At 50.5% G+C, this 19,643-nt stretch overlaps 1 protein-coding gene across 3 annotated transcripts in view; it reads right to left on the reverse strand.

The window, feature by feature from the left end:
* Nucleotides 1-19,643, reverse strand: part of USP35 (ubiquitin specific peptidase 35) — a 39,115-nt gene that overhangs the window by 17,770 nt on the left and 1,702 nt on the right. Inside the window, exons 2-7 of one of the 3 annotated variants that reach the window (XM_058545522.1) lie at nt 14,027-14,704; nt 12,884-13,016; nt 11,201-11,330; nt 10,683-10,784; nt 8,880-9,038; nt 3,911-4,104 (exon numbers count right to left, since the gene is read on the reverse strand). In XM_058545522.1, coding sequence (XP_058401505.1) covers nt 3,911-4,104; nt 8,880-9,038; nt 10,683-10,784; nt 11,201-11,330; nt 12,884-13,016; nt 14,027-14,699 — 1,391 coding nt within the window. In that variant the 5' untranslated portion in view covers nt 14,700-14,704. Of the gene's footprint in view, nt 1-3,910; nt 4,105-8,879; nt 9,039-10,682; nt 10,785-11,200; nt 11,331-12,883; nt 13,017-14,026; nt 14,710-19,643 lie in introns of all 3 variants that reach the window. The other 2 variants (XM_058545521.1, XM_058545523.1) reach the window with 2 other exon arrangements.

The raw sequence follows: 19,643 nt of genomic DNA on the forward strand, positions 1-19,643 counted from the left end.
TCAGGGCCAATCTTCCTCAAAAAAAAAAAAAAGAAAAAGACAAGAGATTACAACGGATCCCACAGAAATACAAAGGATCATAAGAGACCACTATCAACAATCATACACCAAAAAAATTGGACAACCTAGGAGAAATGGATAAATTCTTAGAAACATACAACCTGTCAAAACTGAACCATGAAGAAACAAATCTGAACAGACCAATTACAAGCATACCTCATTTTATTGCACTTCGCAGATACTGCATTTGTGTGTGTGTGTGTCTATGTGTGAGGAAGATTAACCCTGAGCTAACATCTGTTGCCAATCTCTTCTTTTTGCTGAGGAAGACTGGCCCTGGGCTAACATCCGTGCCCATCTTCCTCTACTTTACATGGGATGCCTGCCACAGCATGGCTTGACAAGCGGTGCATAGGTCCACACCCAGGATCTGAACCCACGAACCCTGGTCTGCCAAAGCGGGGCAGGTGAATTTAACCACTACACCACTGGGCCGGCCCCAGATATTGCATTTTTTTTTTACAAGACCCTCCACCAACAAAAAGATTATGACTTGCTGAAGGCTTGACGATGGTTAGCATTTTTTAGCAATAAAGTATTTTTCAATTAAGGTATGTACATTGTTTTTTTAAAACAGAATGCTACTGCACATTTAATAGACTACAGTACAGTTAAACGTAACTTTTATATGCACTGGAAAACCAAAAAATTTGTGTGACTTGCTTTATTGTGGTGGTCTGGAATGAAACCTGCAATATCTCCGAGGTATGCCTGTACTGGTAACGAGATTGAATCAGTAATCAAAGCCCTCTCAACAAAGAGAAGATCAGGACCAGAGAGCTTCACTGGTCAATTCTACCAGGCATTTAAAGAAGAATTAATACTAATCCTTCTCAAACTCTTCCAAAAAACAGAAGGAGGGAATACTTCCAAACTCATTTTACAAGACCAGCATTACCCCAATACCAAAACCAGACAAGGACACTACAAGAAAAGACAATTACAGGCCAATATCCCTGATGAACAAAGATGCAAAAATCTTCAACAAAATATGAGACCAAATTCAACCATACATTAAAAGGATCATAAACTATGATCAAATAAGACTTACGCCAGGGATGCAAAGATGGTTCAGCATCCACAAAACAATCCATGTGATACACCACATTAACAAAATGAAGAATAAATATCACACGATCATCTCAATAAATACAGAAAAAGCATCTGACAAAATTCAACACCCATTTATGATAAAACCTCTCAACAAAGTGGGTATAGAGGGAAGGTACCTCAACATAATAAAGGCCAGATATGACAAGCCCACAGCTAACACCATATTCAATCAGGAACAAGACAAGGATCCCCACCCTCACCATTCTTACTCAACATAGTACTGCAAGTCCTAGCTACAGTAATTAGGCAAGAAAAAGAAATAAAAGGCATCTAAATGTAAAAAGAAGAAGTAAAACTGTCACTATTTGCAGATAACATGATATTATATACAGAAAACCCTAGACTCAACCAAAAACCTGTTAGAATAAATGAATTCAGTAAAGTTGCAGGATACAAAATCAGTATACAAAAATCTGTTGCATTTCTATACACTAACAACAAACTATCAGAAAGAGAAATTAAGAAAACAGTCCCATTTACAATTCCATCACAAAGAATAAAATATCTAGGAATAAATTTAACCAAGGAGGTGAGAGACTTGTACACTGAAAACTATAAGCAATTGATGAAAGAAATTGAAGAAGACACAAATAAATGGAAAGATATTCCATGCTCATGGACTGGAAGATTTAATATTGTTAAACTGTCCATACTATTCAAAGCAATCTACAGATTCAATGTAATCTCTATCAAAATTCCAATGGTATTTTTCACAGAAATAGAACAAACAATCCTAAAAGTTGTATGGAATCACAAAAGACCCCAAATAGCCAAAAAATCTTGAGAGAGAAAAACAAAGCTAGAGGCATCATGCTCCCTGATTTCAAACTATATTACAAAGCTATAGTAAACACAACAGTGTGGTATTGGCATAAACACATACACACAGATCAATGGAACAGAATAGAGAGCCCAGAAATAAACCCACACATATATGGTCAATTAATTTATGACAAAGGAGCCAAGACTATCCAATGGGGAAAGGATAGTCTCGTCAATAAATGGTGTTCAGAAAACTGGATAGCCCTATGCAAAAGAACAAAACTGGACCCCTATCTTACACCATACACAAAAACCAATTCAAATGGATTAAAGACTTGAACATAAGACCTGAAACCATAAAATTCCTAAAAGAAAACACAGGATTAGCTAAGCTCCTTGACATTGGTTTGTTAATGTTTTTTGGATTTGACACCAAAAGCAAAGGCAACAAAAGCAAAAATAAATAAGTAGGACTACATCAAACTAAAAAGCTCTGTATAGCAAAGGACACCATCAACAAAATGAAAAAGGAACCTACAGAATGGGAGGAAATATTTGCAAATCATATCTGATAAGAGGTTAACATCCAGAGTATATAAAGAACTCATACAACTCAATAGCAAAAAAACCAAACGAGTCAATTAAAAAATGGGCAGAGGATCTGAACACACATTTTTCCAAAGAACACATACAGATGGCCAACAGGCACATGAAAAGATGCTCAACATCACTAACTATCAGAGAAACACAAATCAAAACCACAATGAGGTATCACCTCACACCTGTTAGAATGGCTATTATCAAAAAGACAAGAAATAACAAGTGTTGGCAAAGATGTGAAGTAAAGGGAACCCTTGTGCACCGTTGGTAGAAGATAAATTGGCACAGCCACTACAGAAACCAGTATGTAGGTTCCTCAAAAAATTAAAAATAGAATTACCACATGACCCAGCAATTCCACTTCAGGGTATATGCCCAGAAGAATCAAAAACAGGGTCTCAAAGAGATATTTGTACACCCATGTTCAGAGCAGTATTATTCACAACAGCTAAAACATGGAAGCAACCCATGTGTCCATCAACCAATGAAGAGATTACCAAAATGTAGTATAAACATACAGTGAAATATTATTCAGCCTTAAAAAGGAAAGAAATTCTGCAATATGCTACAATATGGAGAACCTTGAGGACATTCACTAAGTGAAATAAGCCAATCACAAAAAGACAGATACTGTATGATTCCACTTATATGAGGTACTTAAGAGGAGACACAAAATCACAAGTATAATGGTGATTGCCAGAGGCTGGGGGGAGGGGACAATGGGAACATGGGGAATTATTATTTAATAAGTATCGATTTCCAGATTTCTAAGGTGAAAGGGTTATGGGGATGGATGGTGGTGACAGCTGTACAACAATGTGAATGTACTTAATACCACTGAACTGTACACTTAAAAATGGTTAAGATGGTAAATTTTATGTTATGTGCATTTTAACACACACAAAAATAGAAAGTATTTTTAAAAGATGTCTACTTCTGTGGCTGAGACCTTGAGTGATTTTTAAGCAAGCCATAACTTGGACAGTAGCCACTGACAATAAAGATTTTGTTTTAGTAAAGAGGGGGGCACGTCTATTACCAGGGTGAGTGGGAGTTCTACTCTAGAAGACACAATCCACCACCATGGACTCGAGGAGAAATGTCAGTGACATCAACCAACCCAGAGCAGACCCCCTTCCCACTGCAGCCCCGCCCCATCTCGAGTTGTCGTCCAGTCTTGACCTATTGCCTTGGCAACGGCCTGGAGCCCTCTGGGACCTCGCATCTGCCCTTCATGTATCCACAGACCTCAAGGAATTATGCCAACAATGCAAAGCAAGACCCACCCTCTCCAACCCCCACCCCTACCTCCACCCACCAGGGAGCTCAAAGGGGAGAAGCAGAGGCAGACAAGGAATTCAAAAGCAGCACCTACTCGGAAGCCATGAATAAGGCCTGAAGGATGCTGTTCACGTAGCACGTGTTGCCCAGATTGATTAAGCCAATCTTGCCCGTGTCTGACTTGGCCATGAGCCGGGGGTAGAAGCCAGCCAGCTCGCTCTTCTGAGAAGTCCAGGCATCCTGCCCCAGCAGCTGCTTGATACGGTCCTCGTTGGGAACATGGAGGTCCTGAGGAGGGAACAAGCCAGCAGAACGGTGGGGGCCAGGGTCAGCTCTAAAAATATCACCTCCTCCAGGAAGCCTTCTTGGACTACAACCTACCCCACAACTGCCCAGGCAGACCGCCCCACAAATGTTCTAGAGATGTGTGCGAACAGCCCTGTTTCCAAACTTATTCTTGGTTCTCATTTTGACATATGGGCCTTCTACATGATATTTCATGTCACAACTGCCTCAAGAAGGTAGTAAAATCCCCATTTTATTAGATGAAAAAACCAAGACTCAGACAGATAAAAGAATTTTCCAGGGTCATATAGGCAGTCAGCAAAGAATCTGTATGTCCTTAGAGCCCGGCGTGTGACAGACTCTCAGCAATGACAACACTGGCCCACCAGCCAGAACCAGCAGGGTCAAGATCTCAATCTTAGTCCTGACTCTTGTCCTCACTAGCTGTCCCCTCTGACTGAGCCAGTTAACCTCCTTGGGCCTCAGTTTCCTCGTCTGTCAAGTGAGGATACTCCTCCCCTCGATCAGTTTGGCACTCTATACTTTCACGGTGCTCACACACAAAGATGCTCTCATTCACCTCCTACTTTCAGGTTTGCAGAGTCAGCTTTTTTGAATCAGTCATCCCCCTGGAACTTGATCCTACAGACAGGACGGTGGGAGGATGCTGGGGGTCTGAGGTATGGGTCCTGGGTCACGGGCTCGGGGATTAGCACGCTTTCCCACTCCTTATCCTTTTTCACATTACACAGCTGCACCTAAAAGCATATTACCAAGCACTGGTTCTAATAATGATATATTTTAGAGAAAAACACCTAAGCGTAACGCAGTTACCTACTAAATTTAAGCGACATTCGTAACAGTTCCTCCAGCCCTGTTCTTATTTCCAGATCCTGAGCACAGTCCCTAGATTTGTCCAGGGCTCCAGAGCTTCAAACCAGCTTAGCACCAAACACTCTCGTCTCCCTGGTGCACGTCCTCTGGCCACTGCAGAAGCTCTGGCTCAAGCAGTGGTTTAACACTCTGCTCACTCATTTCCCAGGATCATTTATGAGATAATTTATCAGATTAGTCAGTCACCTCTCACAGATGATACAAAATACAGGAGCTGCCAGAGGCTCAGTATCTTCTCTCTCCGTCCCTGCTTTTTCCTTCCTGTTTTCCCCTATCCAATCCCCACTCCACACACAACATGAACAAAAAGGAACAAAAAGGCAGACAGACAGAACCCCACACCCGCACGCAGGCACACACAGAAGATGCAAAAATATCCACACCAGAAAAAAAACACTTAAATGCCATTTTTCCCAAAGAAGGTAACTTTGTATTCTCAGGAAAATAAAACAAAACTTCCAAATAACGCTCAGGCTCATGTTACTAGAAATTTCCATACGACTCCCTTAGTAAGGACCACAGTTCCCAGAGAAACTACTGTAACCTGATACAACTGCCTAAGTGAGAGAACTTTCCAGAATTTATTAAGAAGCCTGTATACAAAGACGGATGTATTCGTAGAATGCATGTGAAAGAATTTTATAAACAATAAAATCTTATGGATAATTTGCTGCCGTGCCTCTCAAACTGGCTTGTACCAAGGGGTATTCAAAACCACAGAACAAAAGTAGCATATCTTGGGGCCGGCCTGGTGGTGTAGTGGTTAAGTTCGTGCACTCTGCATCAGCGGCCAGGGGTTCGCAGGTTCGGATCCTGGGCGCAGACCTACACACCACATATCCACATGCTGTGGCGGCATCCCACATAAAAAGTAGAGGAAGATGGGCACAGATGTTAGGCCAGGGCCAATCCTCCTCAGCAAAAAGAGGACAATCGGCAACAGTTGTTAGCTCAGGGCTGATCTTTCTCATCAAAAAAAAAATTAGCGTATCTTCCTGGAGCTATAGTCTCTAATAGTCAAGGAAGAAAAATATATTTATATCAAAACAAATGTTTGTAATTATGAAGTACATACTTGAATCTTCGAAATAAAATGAGATTTTAGAGAAACTCTGAGCTTGTGTCAGGCTGCTTGGGGTAAGTCCCCTCCTCTGAGGTCAAGCACTTCGGTGGAAACGTTTGAGAAGCCCAGATCTGCTGGATTCAGCAGAGTCACTCAGCCTGGTTTTCAAGGCCCTCTGCCCTGCTGATATTTCTGATTTCCCCTCCAGTCCACCGAACACTATGGCCAAATTGGACTTGCACGTTCCCACCCCCATGCCTTTCCCTCTGACTTATGTGGAGTGGCCTCCTCCTGCGAGTTTCCATCCCTCAAAGTCTACGTTTACTAGTCTAATAAAGCCTAACTCCCTGCACCTAGTGCTACAGGTGTTTGCAGACTCACTTTGTCCCCTGGATGAGACTATAGCCCCTACTGTGCAAAGCCTGGGTCTCACTCAGCATGGGTTTCCCTCAGTGTTCAGTGCAGGGCCATGCTCCCTCCTCTTCACTCACACTTGCCTGATAGCATCCTCCACGCTACGGGCATGTTCATTCACTCACACACATTTACCGGGCACAGAGATCAAAATGACATGGTCCCTGCCTACCAGAAGCTCACCATCCAGCAGGAAGCAGTGACAGTCACCCCCAACAAGTGGAAGTCCTGTCTCCTCTGCTCACCCACCTCAGTGACAGGGAGCTCATGATCTAGCAAGGCAGCCGCTTCTATTGTAGGTTAGCTCTGACTATTAAAAAATTCGCATGTTAAGTTGGAAAAACTGAGAAGATCCAAGTAAATGCCAGAGGTTTTGTTTCTTGTATCTACCCACTCTCACTCATGGTGGATTGTTCCCTTGTGTGTTTTGTAATTTGTGGATTATAAACTCATCTTTAGGGGGCCAGCCCGGTGGTGCAAGCGGTTAAGTGCACGTGCTCTGCTGCGGCAGCCCAGGGTTCGCCAGTTCGGATCCCAGGCGCGCACCGATGCACTGCTTGGCAAGCCATGCTGTGGCAGCGTCCCATAGAAAGTGGAGGAAGATGGGCACGGATGTTAGCCCAGGGCCAGTCTTCCTCAGCACAAAAGAGGAGGATTGGCAGATGTTAGCTCAGGGCCGATCTTCCTCGCAAAAACAGAAGAAAAAACTCATCTTTAGTAGAATTTTATCTTTGTGACTTGCAAGCAGTTTCATTTCTGTTTCTACTAGGCAATCCTTGGGTATTACAAGTTTATGACTACTTTTAACATTGTTGTCTGAACTTAGGGGTCCCACAACCCCAAAGAAGATAAGCATTAAACCCCTAAATCCACATGAGGGCGGGCCAATGATTACAAATTTCTTTTTTCCCAATCCAGAGCCCAGATCAAGCCAGAAAAGTTTCCTTGATGTCTATTTGGGACCATGTGTATATTTTTTCTAGACCACTCTTTTGCTAACGGTAAAAACTCTCTTGGGTCCTAACTTATGTGGGCCTCATAGTGCTAACTCCATACTGGGGACAGGCCCTAAGCCTCACCTCCTGCCCCACCAGCTCAAGCCCATTGGTGACTGAGGCTGGCCATCCCACCCACCGTCCGTCCCCACCCCGAGGCAAGAGAGCATCATCTCTCACTTACCAGTCTGGAATTCGGTTTCTCTTCCTTTCTGGCCCCTGGGGATTCCCCCTTACTTTCTTGCAAGCTCAGCTACATACTTAAAAAGACATTTGCTGTATTTTAACAAGCCTTTCTAGGTGTTTCGTAGTGGGACACTTTTCAGGTTTTTTACCTCCTGTACTACAGAAATGGAAGTCAGATCAGAGGTTCTGAAAGGGCCACCACCTACCTAGACCTCTTTCACCCAAGCTCGGACCTGCCCTCTGTATCAGGCAATGGGAAAGGGCTCAGCAACCCAGGGCTCTGGCTGTGTCTCTCACAAATCACCAAACCTCTCCAGGTCTCATTTCTCTCGTCTATGAAACTGAAAGAATCACAATATCTGCTTCACAGGTTTCTTGTGAGCGTCAGAAAACAAAATATATGGGAAAACGCTATCGATGTGGCACCATCTACAAATGTTAGTTACTGTCCTAGCAACCTAGCAAGCCCAGGTCAGAAGCCCACTCTTCCTTGTAGCCTCCTCCTCTAACTGGAGAAGATCTTTCCCTCCTCTGGTTCCTCCCTGCTCTTGGGCCAACTCTCACAGGCGTTTCATAAGCTGCTTAGATCAGAGTTACTTGTATACAAGTCTGTCACCCCACTAGCCTGCAAGGTCCTCAATGGGGGGGACTTAGTCTGCCTCATGCCCGTGTCCCCAGTTCCCAGCCTGGGCCTGGCACAGAGTAGGGCATCAGTAAAGTCATGTGAGCAACTGTAAACAATCCCTGCTCTGGAGTGCTCAGTCTGGGGAGAGACAGACAGAGAGAGAGAGAGTGACAACATGTAACAGAAGGATGCACTGGGGCTGTGGGAGCCCAGAGAGACCCTGAGTCAGCCTGGGGTGGGTAGGAAATTGAGAGTTATCAGGGAAGGCTTCCTGGGGGAGGTGACACTTAGGAGGTAACACCTGAGGGAGCAGAGCCTTAAAGAATACGTAGGAGCCATCCAGGCAGAACAGAGAAGGGTTTACAATTGGAGAGAAGGGCATATGCAAAGGCTCAGAGCAATCAAGAGAGAGGATGACCCATTTAGGGAAGGGCAGGTGGCTCAGTGTGCCTGAGCACAGGATGGGCTGGGGGAGGTGACGGGAGAGAGCCAGGATCAAATGATGGAGGCTGCCACTAACCTGGAGTATGGCCTTGAGCAAGGCTCAAACTGGCACCCTTGTCCGAGTGGGGCAACAGAGGAGTGGGGGATTGTCACGCACCTTGATGGCCTCCATGACGGGCTCGTACAGGTCCGGGAAGCCCGGGAACCTGAAGACCATGCAGTGGACCAGCTCCGCCAGCTGCTCCAGGCAGCTGGTCCCTGAGTTGGAGTCCTCCTTGACCAGAGAGGCCACCATGGGGGGGATGTGAGGGAGGAGCTGTGGGAGCAGAGCAGGGTTAGACACAGCACCACTTTACACACCCCAGATGCGGGACGGCAGTCAGTGCTGAAAACACCCAGAATTCCCTGAGGCAGGGAGGTCTGCCCACCTGACCACTGTCGCCCTTACCCACATGGGGCTCTGAGCTCTGCAGGCAGGTGACTCCTTTTATGAGATACATGACCTTGGAGACACTGCCTCGGTCTCTTCATCTGTTAAATGGGATAAATAACTCCCTCCTCACAGTTGAAGGGAGGCCTCAGCCCGAGGGCCTGCTGTTAAGCCTCAGCCAACTGACCTGCCCGAAGAGCCTGAAGGCCTGAGTGACCAGGGCTACTCTGCCTGCCCAGGAGTGATGATGGGGCCACAACGTGGCCAGCAGGTGGGCAGCCCTCACAGAGCATGAGCAGCCACCTCCAGGGGCAAACACCATCATTCTTTCACCAAATTTACGTGTCAAGCACTTCATCCTCACAATGACTTGAAGTGGCGATTGTTATCCCCATTCTATAGACGAAGAAACTGAAGTTCGAGAGGTTATGTTATTTGCCAAGGATTTCACCGTGGGTTACGGGAGAAGCTGGTGTCTGAACCAGAACTGTCTGACTCCAAAGCCTGTTTCTTTCCTTGGTGCTACAGAGTGTAAACTTTCAAACTCACAGGGGTGCCCCACCATAACGTCCCAGGGATGGACAGAGTCAGGCCACAGGAACCGGAAGCAGAGGAGCACAGGGGAAGGATGGAAAGAACTAATTATCCATTGAGTCCCTAGCATGCAGCAGGCTCTTGACAAACATCACTCACCTAATCCTCTCCCACCATCCTAGGGGTTTACCCCTGTTCCAGGCTCTGAGCGCTAAGTGCCTGGCCCAAGGACACCATGTCTGGCAAATGGCAGAGCTGGGACTCAACCACAAGTACCCCAATCCCTGGTTCTGTGCTTTTCCTGCTGCAGCAAATCAGGAAGCATGAAGTTTCTGCCCTGACTAGGGGTCATCAGAATCTAGGGCCCCATCTGCAGGTCTGGGGAAGGAGGCAGGAGGAGGGTGGCCCCCAGGGCTGCACGCTGTCCTTCCCAAAGGAGGGCCCTGGAGACAGCAGAACAGGGGCCCCAAGCCAGAGGCCAGGCCACATGGGTGCTGGCAGACAGCAGGATTAGGAAGGACACTGGGTCAGGGTCAGACCCACCTGGCTAAAAGCTTCCCTGGAACGCTCACCAGCTGTGTGTCTGGGACAAGTGACTTAACCTCCGTAAACTGCAGTTTTCTCACCAGAAAGATGGGGAAAATGATAGACCTCCCTCTTGGGGATGTTCTGGGAGTTAAATGAATGAACATATGTACTGTCTTTAGCACTGCGCCTGGCACACAGCAGGCACCCCAAGAACATTAGCTGTCCTCATGCTAGACCTGTCACTCTACTGTGGGCCCATGGGGAGGCCATACGTATTCTCTGGCCTCAGTTTCCCATCTATAAAATGGGGTCTCAAGTCTCCTCCAGTCCTAACACTTAGGACTTTGAGATCTTCAAAGCCCCGACCTCCTACCCCACTCCCAACAGAGACAGCATATCTGGCCTCCAGCCAGACCCATGGGGGATGCAGGGCCATCCGTCCTTGGGGCAGCACACAGGGACCCTTACCAGGTGGAAGGCCTCATGCGAGTGCTGGAAGGTCAGCAGCATGTACTTGAGGACAGACAGGGCGGCTCCCCGGACAATGGGGTACAGAAGCTTGGAGAAAACCTGTAAGAGAGTCCCTGGTCAGGAGTCTCCTAGGCTGGGCTGACCACAGCCAAGTGCAGCCACAGGCCTGAGAGGGGGTCAGAGACACCAGAGTTGAAGCAGTAGACCCATACAAGAGCAAAAACACAGAGGGGCTCCCAGACCTGGGTGGATGAAGATGGCGAAATGGACAGCAAGGTAGTTATATATCTGATGGACAGACGGACAGACCAAAAGTGACAGACACACATTCTCGAATGAACAGTCAGAGGAATGAATAGGAGGAACCTGAGGCCCAGAGAGGGGCAGTGATTTGTCCCAGGTCACAGCAAGCTTGGATGGCAGCCCCGGTGCTCTGCCTCCCAGACCTGCACTGCCCCTGGCAAGAGACTAGCAGGAAGCGCCATAATCGGGGGCTAGGACAGGTGCCCACCAACCTTCTCAATTTTGGCGAGTGAAACCTCGATCAAGATGCTGAACTTCTTAACAGCGGCCAGGCCCTTCAGCAGTGCAATGATCCACTTGTCAATGTTCTTCCCCAGGGGCCAGGATACCCAGTCGATCATCCTGGGGAGGGCAGTAACAGTGGCACAAGGACCAGGGAGGCCCTAATGCCTGGGTGGGGAGAGCGTGGGGACGAGCTATAATGTCCTGAGACCTCTCACTGACTCACACCTGCACGGGGCGGCCCTGGGGTTGGTGAGATGAACAAGATACCTCTGGGAACTGCAAATAAGCCCAGCACAGGCACCTGCCTCAGACGGGGGCTCCTGGCCCGGCAGGAGGGGAGCCAGGCCCTCTCAGCACCCCAAACCTCAGCCCACACACACTGGGCTGCAGTGGCAGCAGGGCTTTCGGCTGCTTCCGCCTGGACCCTGGGGCCCAACAGCAGGAGGAGCACTGCTCCCAGGCCAGAAGCTCTGGCTCCAGCAAACCCTTGCCTGTGACCTGAAGCAAGTCATTTACCCTCTCTAGCCTCAGTTTCTTCCTCTGGAAAATGGGGCCCATACCTGCCTCACACGGCTGTTGAACGAATTAAAAGAGATAACAGCTAATGCTTACATAGTACTCACTCTGCACCACGCACGGCTCTATCTGCCTTGCACGGTGACCCTTCTGACCCCCACAACATAATGCCTGTGCACACTGAGCATGAGCTACCACACAGGTGCTCAGGAAAACGTCACTATTCCCGTTATTTTTATACTCAGTAGACTATACTATAAAGAAGTAGAACAATGAGACAGCAAATTAGTAGTAATTATAATAACTACCACGGCACTACTTTAAGCACTTTAAACACATTATCTCAGTTTACCTGATTTAATCCTCGCAAAAACCCTGTAAGATGGGCTCAGTTATACTACATTTTATAGATGAGGAAGCTGAGCCACAGAGAGGTTGAGTAACTTGCCTCAAGTCACACAGGTAAGAAGTGGAAGAGCCAGATCTGCACTCAGGCAGCTTACGTCCCGAGCCCGCACCCTCACCCACTAACGACAAGGAATCCAGGAAGGCCCCACCGAGATGGCGCATCTGCGCATGGGTATGGAAACAATGGCCGGGGAGGCACGCCCAGTGGATGGGGTCTGCAGAGCCAAAGACCTGAAGGCAGGGGTGCAGGCAGCCTATTCTGGGATCGCTGGACGGGCAGGTGTGGCCAGATCACAGGTGCAACGACGTTCAGGGAGGGGAGGGATGTGCAAGAGCTCTGCGAGCTGAAAAGCACCAAACCCCGTCTATCATACTCACCAAACTCAGAAAGCACTTCATAAGGTACCCTGACCTTCTAATATGATCCCACAAAAGCCTGACAACTTCTTAAACCACCTCCGCTATTTCCCCCCTTCAGAGGGGGAAACTGAGGCTCAGAGAGTTCACTGACTTGTCCAGGGTCACACAGTTGGTACCCAGCCTGAGATACCACTAGGGCAAGGCTCTCTGTGTCTCCCACATCCAGCCCTGGGCCAGGCACAGAGCAGGGCTCAAGAAAGGATGGATGAACGAACAAGCATGAGGGCCTGGGTCCTCTGACACTAAATCTAGCCCAGTGACCCAACCCACTGGAAGGGGCTTCTGGGAGGCAGAGAGACTTGACCACCACCAGGCCCTCAGCCCACCTGCTGATGGCAGTCAGCATCTGGGAGTCCATCACACTGTCATCATTGCTGAGGTTCCGGACGACGCCATCCATGAGCTCCAATGGGAGGTGTTGGACCACGCTGGCCAGGGCGCTTGACGGCGGCTCTTCCTCTGGAACAGGGGGCTCAGCTAAGCTTAGTAGAGTAGGTGGGCCCCTCACCTCCCCCATCACCCACTGCCCTCATGCAGCCAAGGAACTAGGCTGGGCTTCTGCAAAGAGAACATTGGGGCCACATCTTTGCCTCCTACAGCATCACTGCCTCTGATCCCATCTTAGCTCATTCACTCAACAAACCTTCACTGGCACTGCTTTGGGCCCAGTCCTGTGCTAGGCACAGAGAAAAGCACTCACCCCAACTGTGCGTGTACGGGCAAGGCCTTTAGAAGGGATAACATTGGAGCTGGCAAGAACAGGTAGGAGGGCTATGTAACTTGGGGGGAGGGAGGACATTCCAGGTGGAACCACATAGACAAAGGCCTAGAGGTGAGAAAGAACATTTAGTTATCAAAACTTGTCGTCCAGTTGTCTAAGGACCCATGGCCTTACACACTGGGCCTTGGTTCTTCCTCCTGCCAGCTGCACTCCCTTCCTTTCCCCTGAACAGCTCTATAACCAGGGAAGGCACAGATCTTATTTCAGTCATTTATACTACAGTCCAAGTTGCACAGTTGTCAATGGAGGACCAAGATTTTACATTTCAGAGTTGACATGTACAGGCTCCATCGTGTCTCCAGATGTTGGCCTCTGCTGCCTGGTGCTGCCCAGCTCGCAAGACCTGACTCAAAAGTCAGTTCTACGAAACCCACCGGACCCAAAGGGCATGATGACCTCCCCTTCCTATTGTCGGGCTCAGCCCCCTGGTCCTCCTTCTGGCCAGACTGATCCGGGTCTCGTCCTCCCTGTGTGCCCAGCACACACAGCAGGATAACACCCACAGTAGGAGCTCGGGACAGGCCTGCTAACTAAGTGAAGGACGATCGCACTCCTCCACCTGTGCATTAGCCCCTTGCGCGCACACACACGCCACACCACCACACCGGCACGCTTAGCAGAAGCATCTGCCAACACAGCCCTCAGCCCGGGCGCACATCCAGGCCCCCGCGCGCACGCGCACACGCACCTGTGCAGGATATGACCGCGAACAGCTCCTTGAGGCAGGGCAAGATGGCGGCGGGCTGCGCGCGCCACAGCTGCGCCAGGAGCCCGCTCACCTGCTGGGCCTGCTCCAGGAACTCCACGGCGCCCTCCTCGCCCTCCGCCGGGCAGCGGAAGCGGCCGAGGCAGCGCACCAGCTGCTGGCAGAAGAGCAGGCGGTGCGGGCCGTCGGGGACACAGCGCGGGTGCCGCGCCAGCAGCCGTGCCACCTGCGCGCAGGCCGCGGGCCCGGGGCGCTCGCACACGGTGCGCAGCACCTCGCGCCGCAGCACCGCCAGCACCTCGTCGGCCCCGGGCCCCTCGGGCAGCAGCTGCAGGCCGAGCTGCACGCAGGCGAGCGCACGGGCGCCCGGGGGGCCGGCGCCCCCCTGCAGCAGGCGCAGCACGCGGCGTGCGCTGAAGAACTCGGCGAAGACGTCTGGGTGATGGCGGCCGGCCACGTGCAGCAGCTGGCAGCCCACGCGGCGCGGCAGCTCGTCGGCGCCGCCCACATAGAGGCGCGTGCCCAGCGCCAGCAGTGCCAGGCACTGCTCCCGCTCCAGCGGCTGCCGCGCCGCCTCCAGCACGCGCCGCACCAGACCCTGCTTCACGCTCGCCGGGTACGACGACGTCACCACCGCCTCCAGGATCTTGTCCATGGCGGCTGCGCTGCGGGGGACAGGAAGCAGGGTCACACTATGCCCGACGGGCCCGGATCCTCCTGTGGGCCCCTGCCTGCTGAGACTGGGGGCGAGCAACTCAACCTTTCCAGGCCTCAGTTTCCTCATCTGTGAATGGAGCAAGGATACCTCCCTCACTGGGCGGTACCATGATGAAGTAAGCATAATGCCTGGTATGTAGTAAATCTCAGTGAGTTGTAGTTATTGCTGATGGGTGCCTTTAATCTCACAAAGGCAACATCTGAGCCGTCCCCCCTCCTCCCACCCCTTTGCCCTTCTCTCCCCAGCCTCCCTGGTGACTCATCCACTCTTGGGGCAGGTAGGAGCTGGATCTACAAAAGCTGCTGTCCAGAGTCTTGACCAAATCATCTCCTGTGGGGGAGATGACATGGAGTACACACACACAATCACACCTCCAGGGACCGAGGGCTTAGGGCCCCAAGGGAGGGCCCACAGGGCTTCTGGAGATCCCTTGCACACTTTATTTTGCCCCCAATCAACTTCTTGCTCTTTCTCAGATGATCTACACTTTTCCAAGGCTCCACTTCTTGGTGTATGCTGTGACTTGCCTGAAACATCCTATCTCCCAAGACTTCCACCAGCACACACACGACCAGGCAGACTCCCATTGTCCTTCAAAGCCCACCTCAAACGCCCTGTCCTCAGTGAGAACATCCCTCACCCTCCATTCCTCCAGCCACCTGTGGCCTCTTCATTACACCTGGGATCATACAGTGCCGACGTTGTATGGGTCCAACTCCCCTCCACTGAAGCACAGCGTCTTGTCTCTGTGCTCTGGCCCTGGCCACTCAGAGCCCTGCTTCCCCAGCCTCAGCCCACACCAGCCCCTCACTCTTGGCTCACTGCGTTCTCCCTGCCACTGGGCCCTTTGCATATGCTCTTCCCTCCTCCTTGCTTGGCTCACCCTGCAGACTTCAGCTCAAACTCACGTCCTCAAGGAAGCCTCACCTGACCTCCCTGCCTGGGTCAGACACCCCTGTTCACAGTTTCAGAGCACCCTGTCCTCCTTTATAGCACCTATCATGATTACTTGATTGGAGTCAGCCTCCTCCACTATACTACATGGGTTCCTGAGGGCAGGAACCGTGTCAGGTTTTGTTCATCATGGTGTGCCCAGCACCTAGCCCAGTGCCTGGCACACAGTAGACATTTGCTGAATGAGCAGATGCAGAATACAGTGTGAGTTACTGCTACTTTATTCCTCTGAGCCATGACCACCTTCCCTCTGCCCTTCCCCTCCACGTGTGATGTTTCTTGGAAGCCTTCATCCCAAGCTGACCCCCCTTGACTCTGGATTCCCATGCTGGTTCACATAGGCACAGTTGGCTCTCTCTCTCTCTTTTTTTTTTTTGGTGAGGAAGATCAGCCCTGAGCTAACATTCATGCCAATCCTCCTCTTTTTGCTGAGGAAGACCGGCCCTGAGCTAACATCTATTGCCGATCCTCCTCTTTTCCCCCAAAGCCCCAGTAGATAGTTGTATGTCATAGTTGCACATCCTTCTAGTTGTTGGACGTGGGACGTGGCCTCAGCATGGCCTGACAAGCGGTGCGTCGGTGCACGCCCAGGATCCGAAGCCGGGCCGCCAGTAGCGGAGCGCGCGCACATAACCACTAAGCCATGGGGCCGGCCCCACAGTTGCCTCTCTTAATAGCCAACTTGCAGATCCTAGAAGGCAGGGCCATTTCTTTGCTTCTTTGTCTAATCCCACTCTAGGGAGGACCCAATGTAAGGCTCAGCATACAGTAAGTGTTTAACTTATTGGCTCAGTAAAAACTGTTCTATTCTTGAGACCCGGACTTGGTGTGAAGACAGGCCAGAAATTTCCTAGATGGGGGGCCAGAAACTTTTATTCAGAACTACAGATATAGCGGGACTCCAACTATGTGCCAGGTCCCATGGTCCCTCCCTTCTGTCCTCGCTCTTGGCAGAGACCAAACCTCCATTACTGCCTGTGTTACAATGCGATGGGCCCATGTGTTCAAGCCTCTGTCTCTCTCACCAGGCTGTGAACTCCCCTGGGCAGGGACTGGGGCTTACTTATCAGTGGCTGGTATCTCCCATGCCAGTTGCTGCAGACCGAGTGCCTCTGAAGAGATTACTGTGGGTGTAGCCAGGGTACAGATCAGTGGCCTGGCTGCCTCAGAATCACTGGGGCACTTGGTGCAAGTTCATACGCCCAGGGCCCACTCCAAGCCTCCTGGAATGGCATGTTAGACTCTGCTTGTTTACTATGAATGAGATTCATCTGGGATGCGTTCGGCTTACCATTCCAGGTTCCTTATGCTCTCCGAGCCTCTGTCTCCACCCTTCAGGGTTGTTGTGAAGACAACTATTGTCTTTAGCTCGGTGTGGGGCACAAGGAAGTGCTCAGTCCCCTTAGCATTAGAAGCAAAGTCCTTGCCCTTCAGAGCTTCCAGTCTGGTGATGGAGGCAGAAGTGTTGGTAAAGTGTGCTGACACAAAGCACAATCTCAAAAGGCCTTTAAGAGTGTCTTATAAACTGGTCTCCCTCCAGCCCTGGTCCTCTCTTTCCTAGGCAGTGCCTGTGACAAGGCAGTGGCTGTGACCAACCTCCCTTGCAGACCATCGCCCCAGCTGCTACCCCTGCCCTCCAGGCTAGTGGATTTAATAGGCTTTCAACCCAGGATGCCAAGAAATCCTCGTACTCAGGCAGCTAAGGAGAAACCCTAATCGATTAGCTATTGACATCGTGTGTGGAGGAAGAGGACATGGGGGCAGGCAGAAATGGAGTTCTAGGGCCAGGGAAGGCTCTGGAAGTGAAAAGAAAAACAGACTAGGAATGAGGACTCCTGCACTCTAGTGTGACCTTGAGCAAATCTCATTCTAGTCCTGCAACTCATTGTGTGACCTTGAGCAGATCACATCGTGAGCCTCTTTTCTGTAAAATGGGGATAAAGGATATCAGGTTGAACCACATGAGAGGGAAGGATCAGATGTTGGCAATTTGCCTACCACAGGAGGTGGTCTGTGCCTGGCAGCAGGAGCTCAGTCAGTGGAGCCATTCTGTGAGGGCTCTGATCGCCAAGGCCAGCCCTGCAGCCTCTGGGCAGTCCTTGGCCTGACCACTCCAGGCAAGCCCAGCTGCTGCCCCCACCCCCATGCAGGCAGTCTGAGGTCAGCTGTCACCATGGTCACCAACAAACCCACTCAATAATATCTTGGATACATTCAGGCAAAAGGGTTTTAGAGGCTTAGACCTCACCTGACCCCATCATGGGCCACAGAAGGGAGGCAGGACAAGGCCTGCCATGCCTAGGGCATAAATGGGCAAGCCAAGGATCAGCGAGTGAGAGGGACACGGCCTCGGCAGGGTGGGATTAGAACCTGTACTCGGCCTCCCTGGGGAGGAAGAAGCAGACTGCCAGCATTCCTCAGGGGAGACTGGATTACCCCTTTAGGCTGTGGATGAGGAGATGGTCTATTGGCCTGTCGGCACTGGCTCTGACCCAAGAGACAGCTGCCCCAAGCCAAACACAGCAGCAAATGGCAGCCGTATCCTCCCTCAGAAGAGCCTGCATTGAAAGCATGAGATCCAGGTTTTCTGCTTCAGAATCACCAGGTGACCCTGGGTGAATCCCTGCGGGGCTCCAGCCTTCTCACCTGGAAAATGGGGACCATTCTGGCCTGGCCTAACCACCGATGGGACTGGGACAAGGTATAAAGAAGATGAGGGCTGGGGCAGTCATGAGTCTATTCTTGGGCCATCTGGCACTGAGGGGTAAAACAGACACTGTCAGGGAAGGAGACAAGAAGACACACACTCCTGACCTAGCTGATTCTACAGGGAATTACATCCATTAGCCCTCACTGCCAACTTAGCCTTTCCACTGTCTCCCCCTGAGCTCCAGCCCCACGCAAGATCAGCTCCTCTTTGCTTGTTGCCTGGACTAGTGCAGTAGCCTCCTAATCAATCTCCTGGTCCCTCCCTCAATTGATCCACCATCAGAGACATGTGTCCTGCAGGAGAGTAGAGTCCACGCTTCGAATCCAGCCCAGCCACTACCGCCACGGTGGCCACAGCCATGAGGCTGGTGCTCTTTCACCTCTCTGAGCTTCTGAACCCCAAAACGGGAGATGACCACCTGCCCACCTCTTAGCGTTTCCCAGCCAATGCTACTGCTCCTCCAGAAGCCCTGGGCTTATACCTCTCACTGCTGGCATGACAGCATGAGAGTCCCAGCAATGCCCAGCCCGCTCCAGGGCACAGTAAGCACACAGGAACATCATGGTCCTCCCCTGGAAGGCCCAGATCCGTTTATTTGTCCCTCTCTGATGACTCTCCATATTTCTGCTGTGTATTGACAGGTCTCTGTTCCTGCCTGGTGGAGCCTGACTCATCTCCATCACCCCCAAAGCACTGTGTGTGTGTGTACAATGCCCTGCCCCACCCTAGGCCCCAACTCAGGCTTCTTCATCCCTCCCTGGTCTCTCTGACCCACCCTGAAAACATGGGCAGAGTAATCTCATTACACGACAAACTCCATCCTGCCATGCCCCCACTCAGAACTCTCAAGGCTCCCCAACTCCTTCAGGATAAGGTCCAACCTCCTGAGCCTGACACTCAAGCCCTTTCTGTGCCACTGAGCTGATGTGGGGCAGGGGTAGAGGATGAACTTGACAAATGCTGTTCAGTGGTGAATCTACAGGAATTTGGACAGTGGGATTTTCCTGCTGGCCCCCTTTCGGTGATGTCCTCTCTGCTGGGAAAGGGCTTCTCCCTCTTCTCTCCTGGCGAATTCTGACTCATCCTTCAGTGCTCAGGTCACATGCCCCCTCCTCTGGGAAGCCTTTCCTAATCTAACTGCAGACCAAGTCTCTGAGTTCTGGCTTCCCAAGGCCCTCTTCCCCTCTCTCATCCCTCAGCAGTGTCACTGGGTCCTA

Source organism: Diceros bicornis, chromosome 7 (genome assembly GCF_020826845.1).
Source record: "Diceros bicornis minor isolate mBicDic1 chromosome 7, mDicBic1.mat.cur, whole genome shotgun sequence".
Taxonomy (NCBI): domain Eukaryota; kingdom Metazoa; phylum Chordata; class Mammalia; order Perissodactyla; family Rhinocerotidae; genus Diceros; species Diceros bicornis.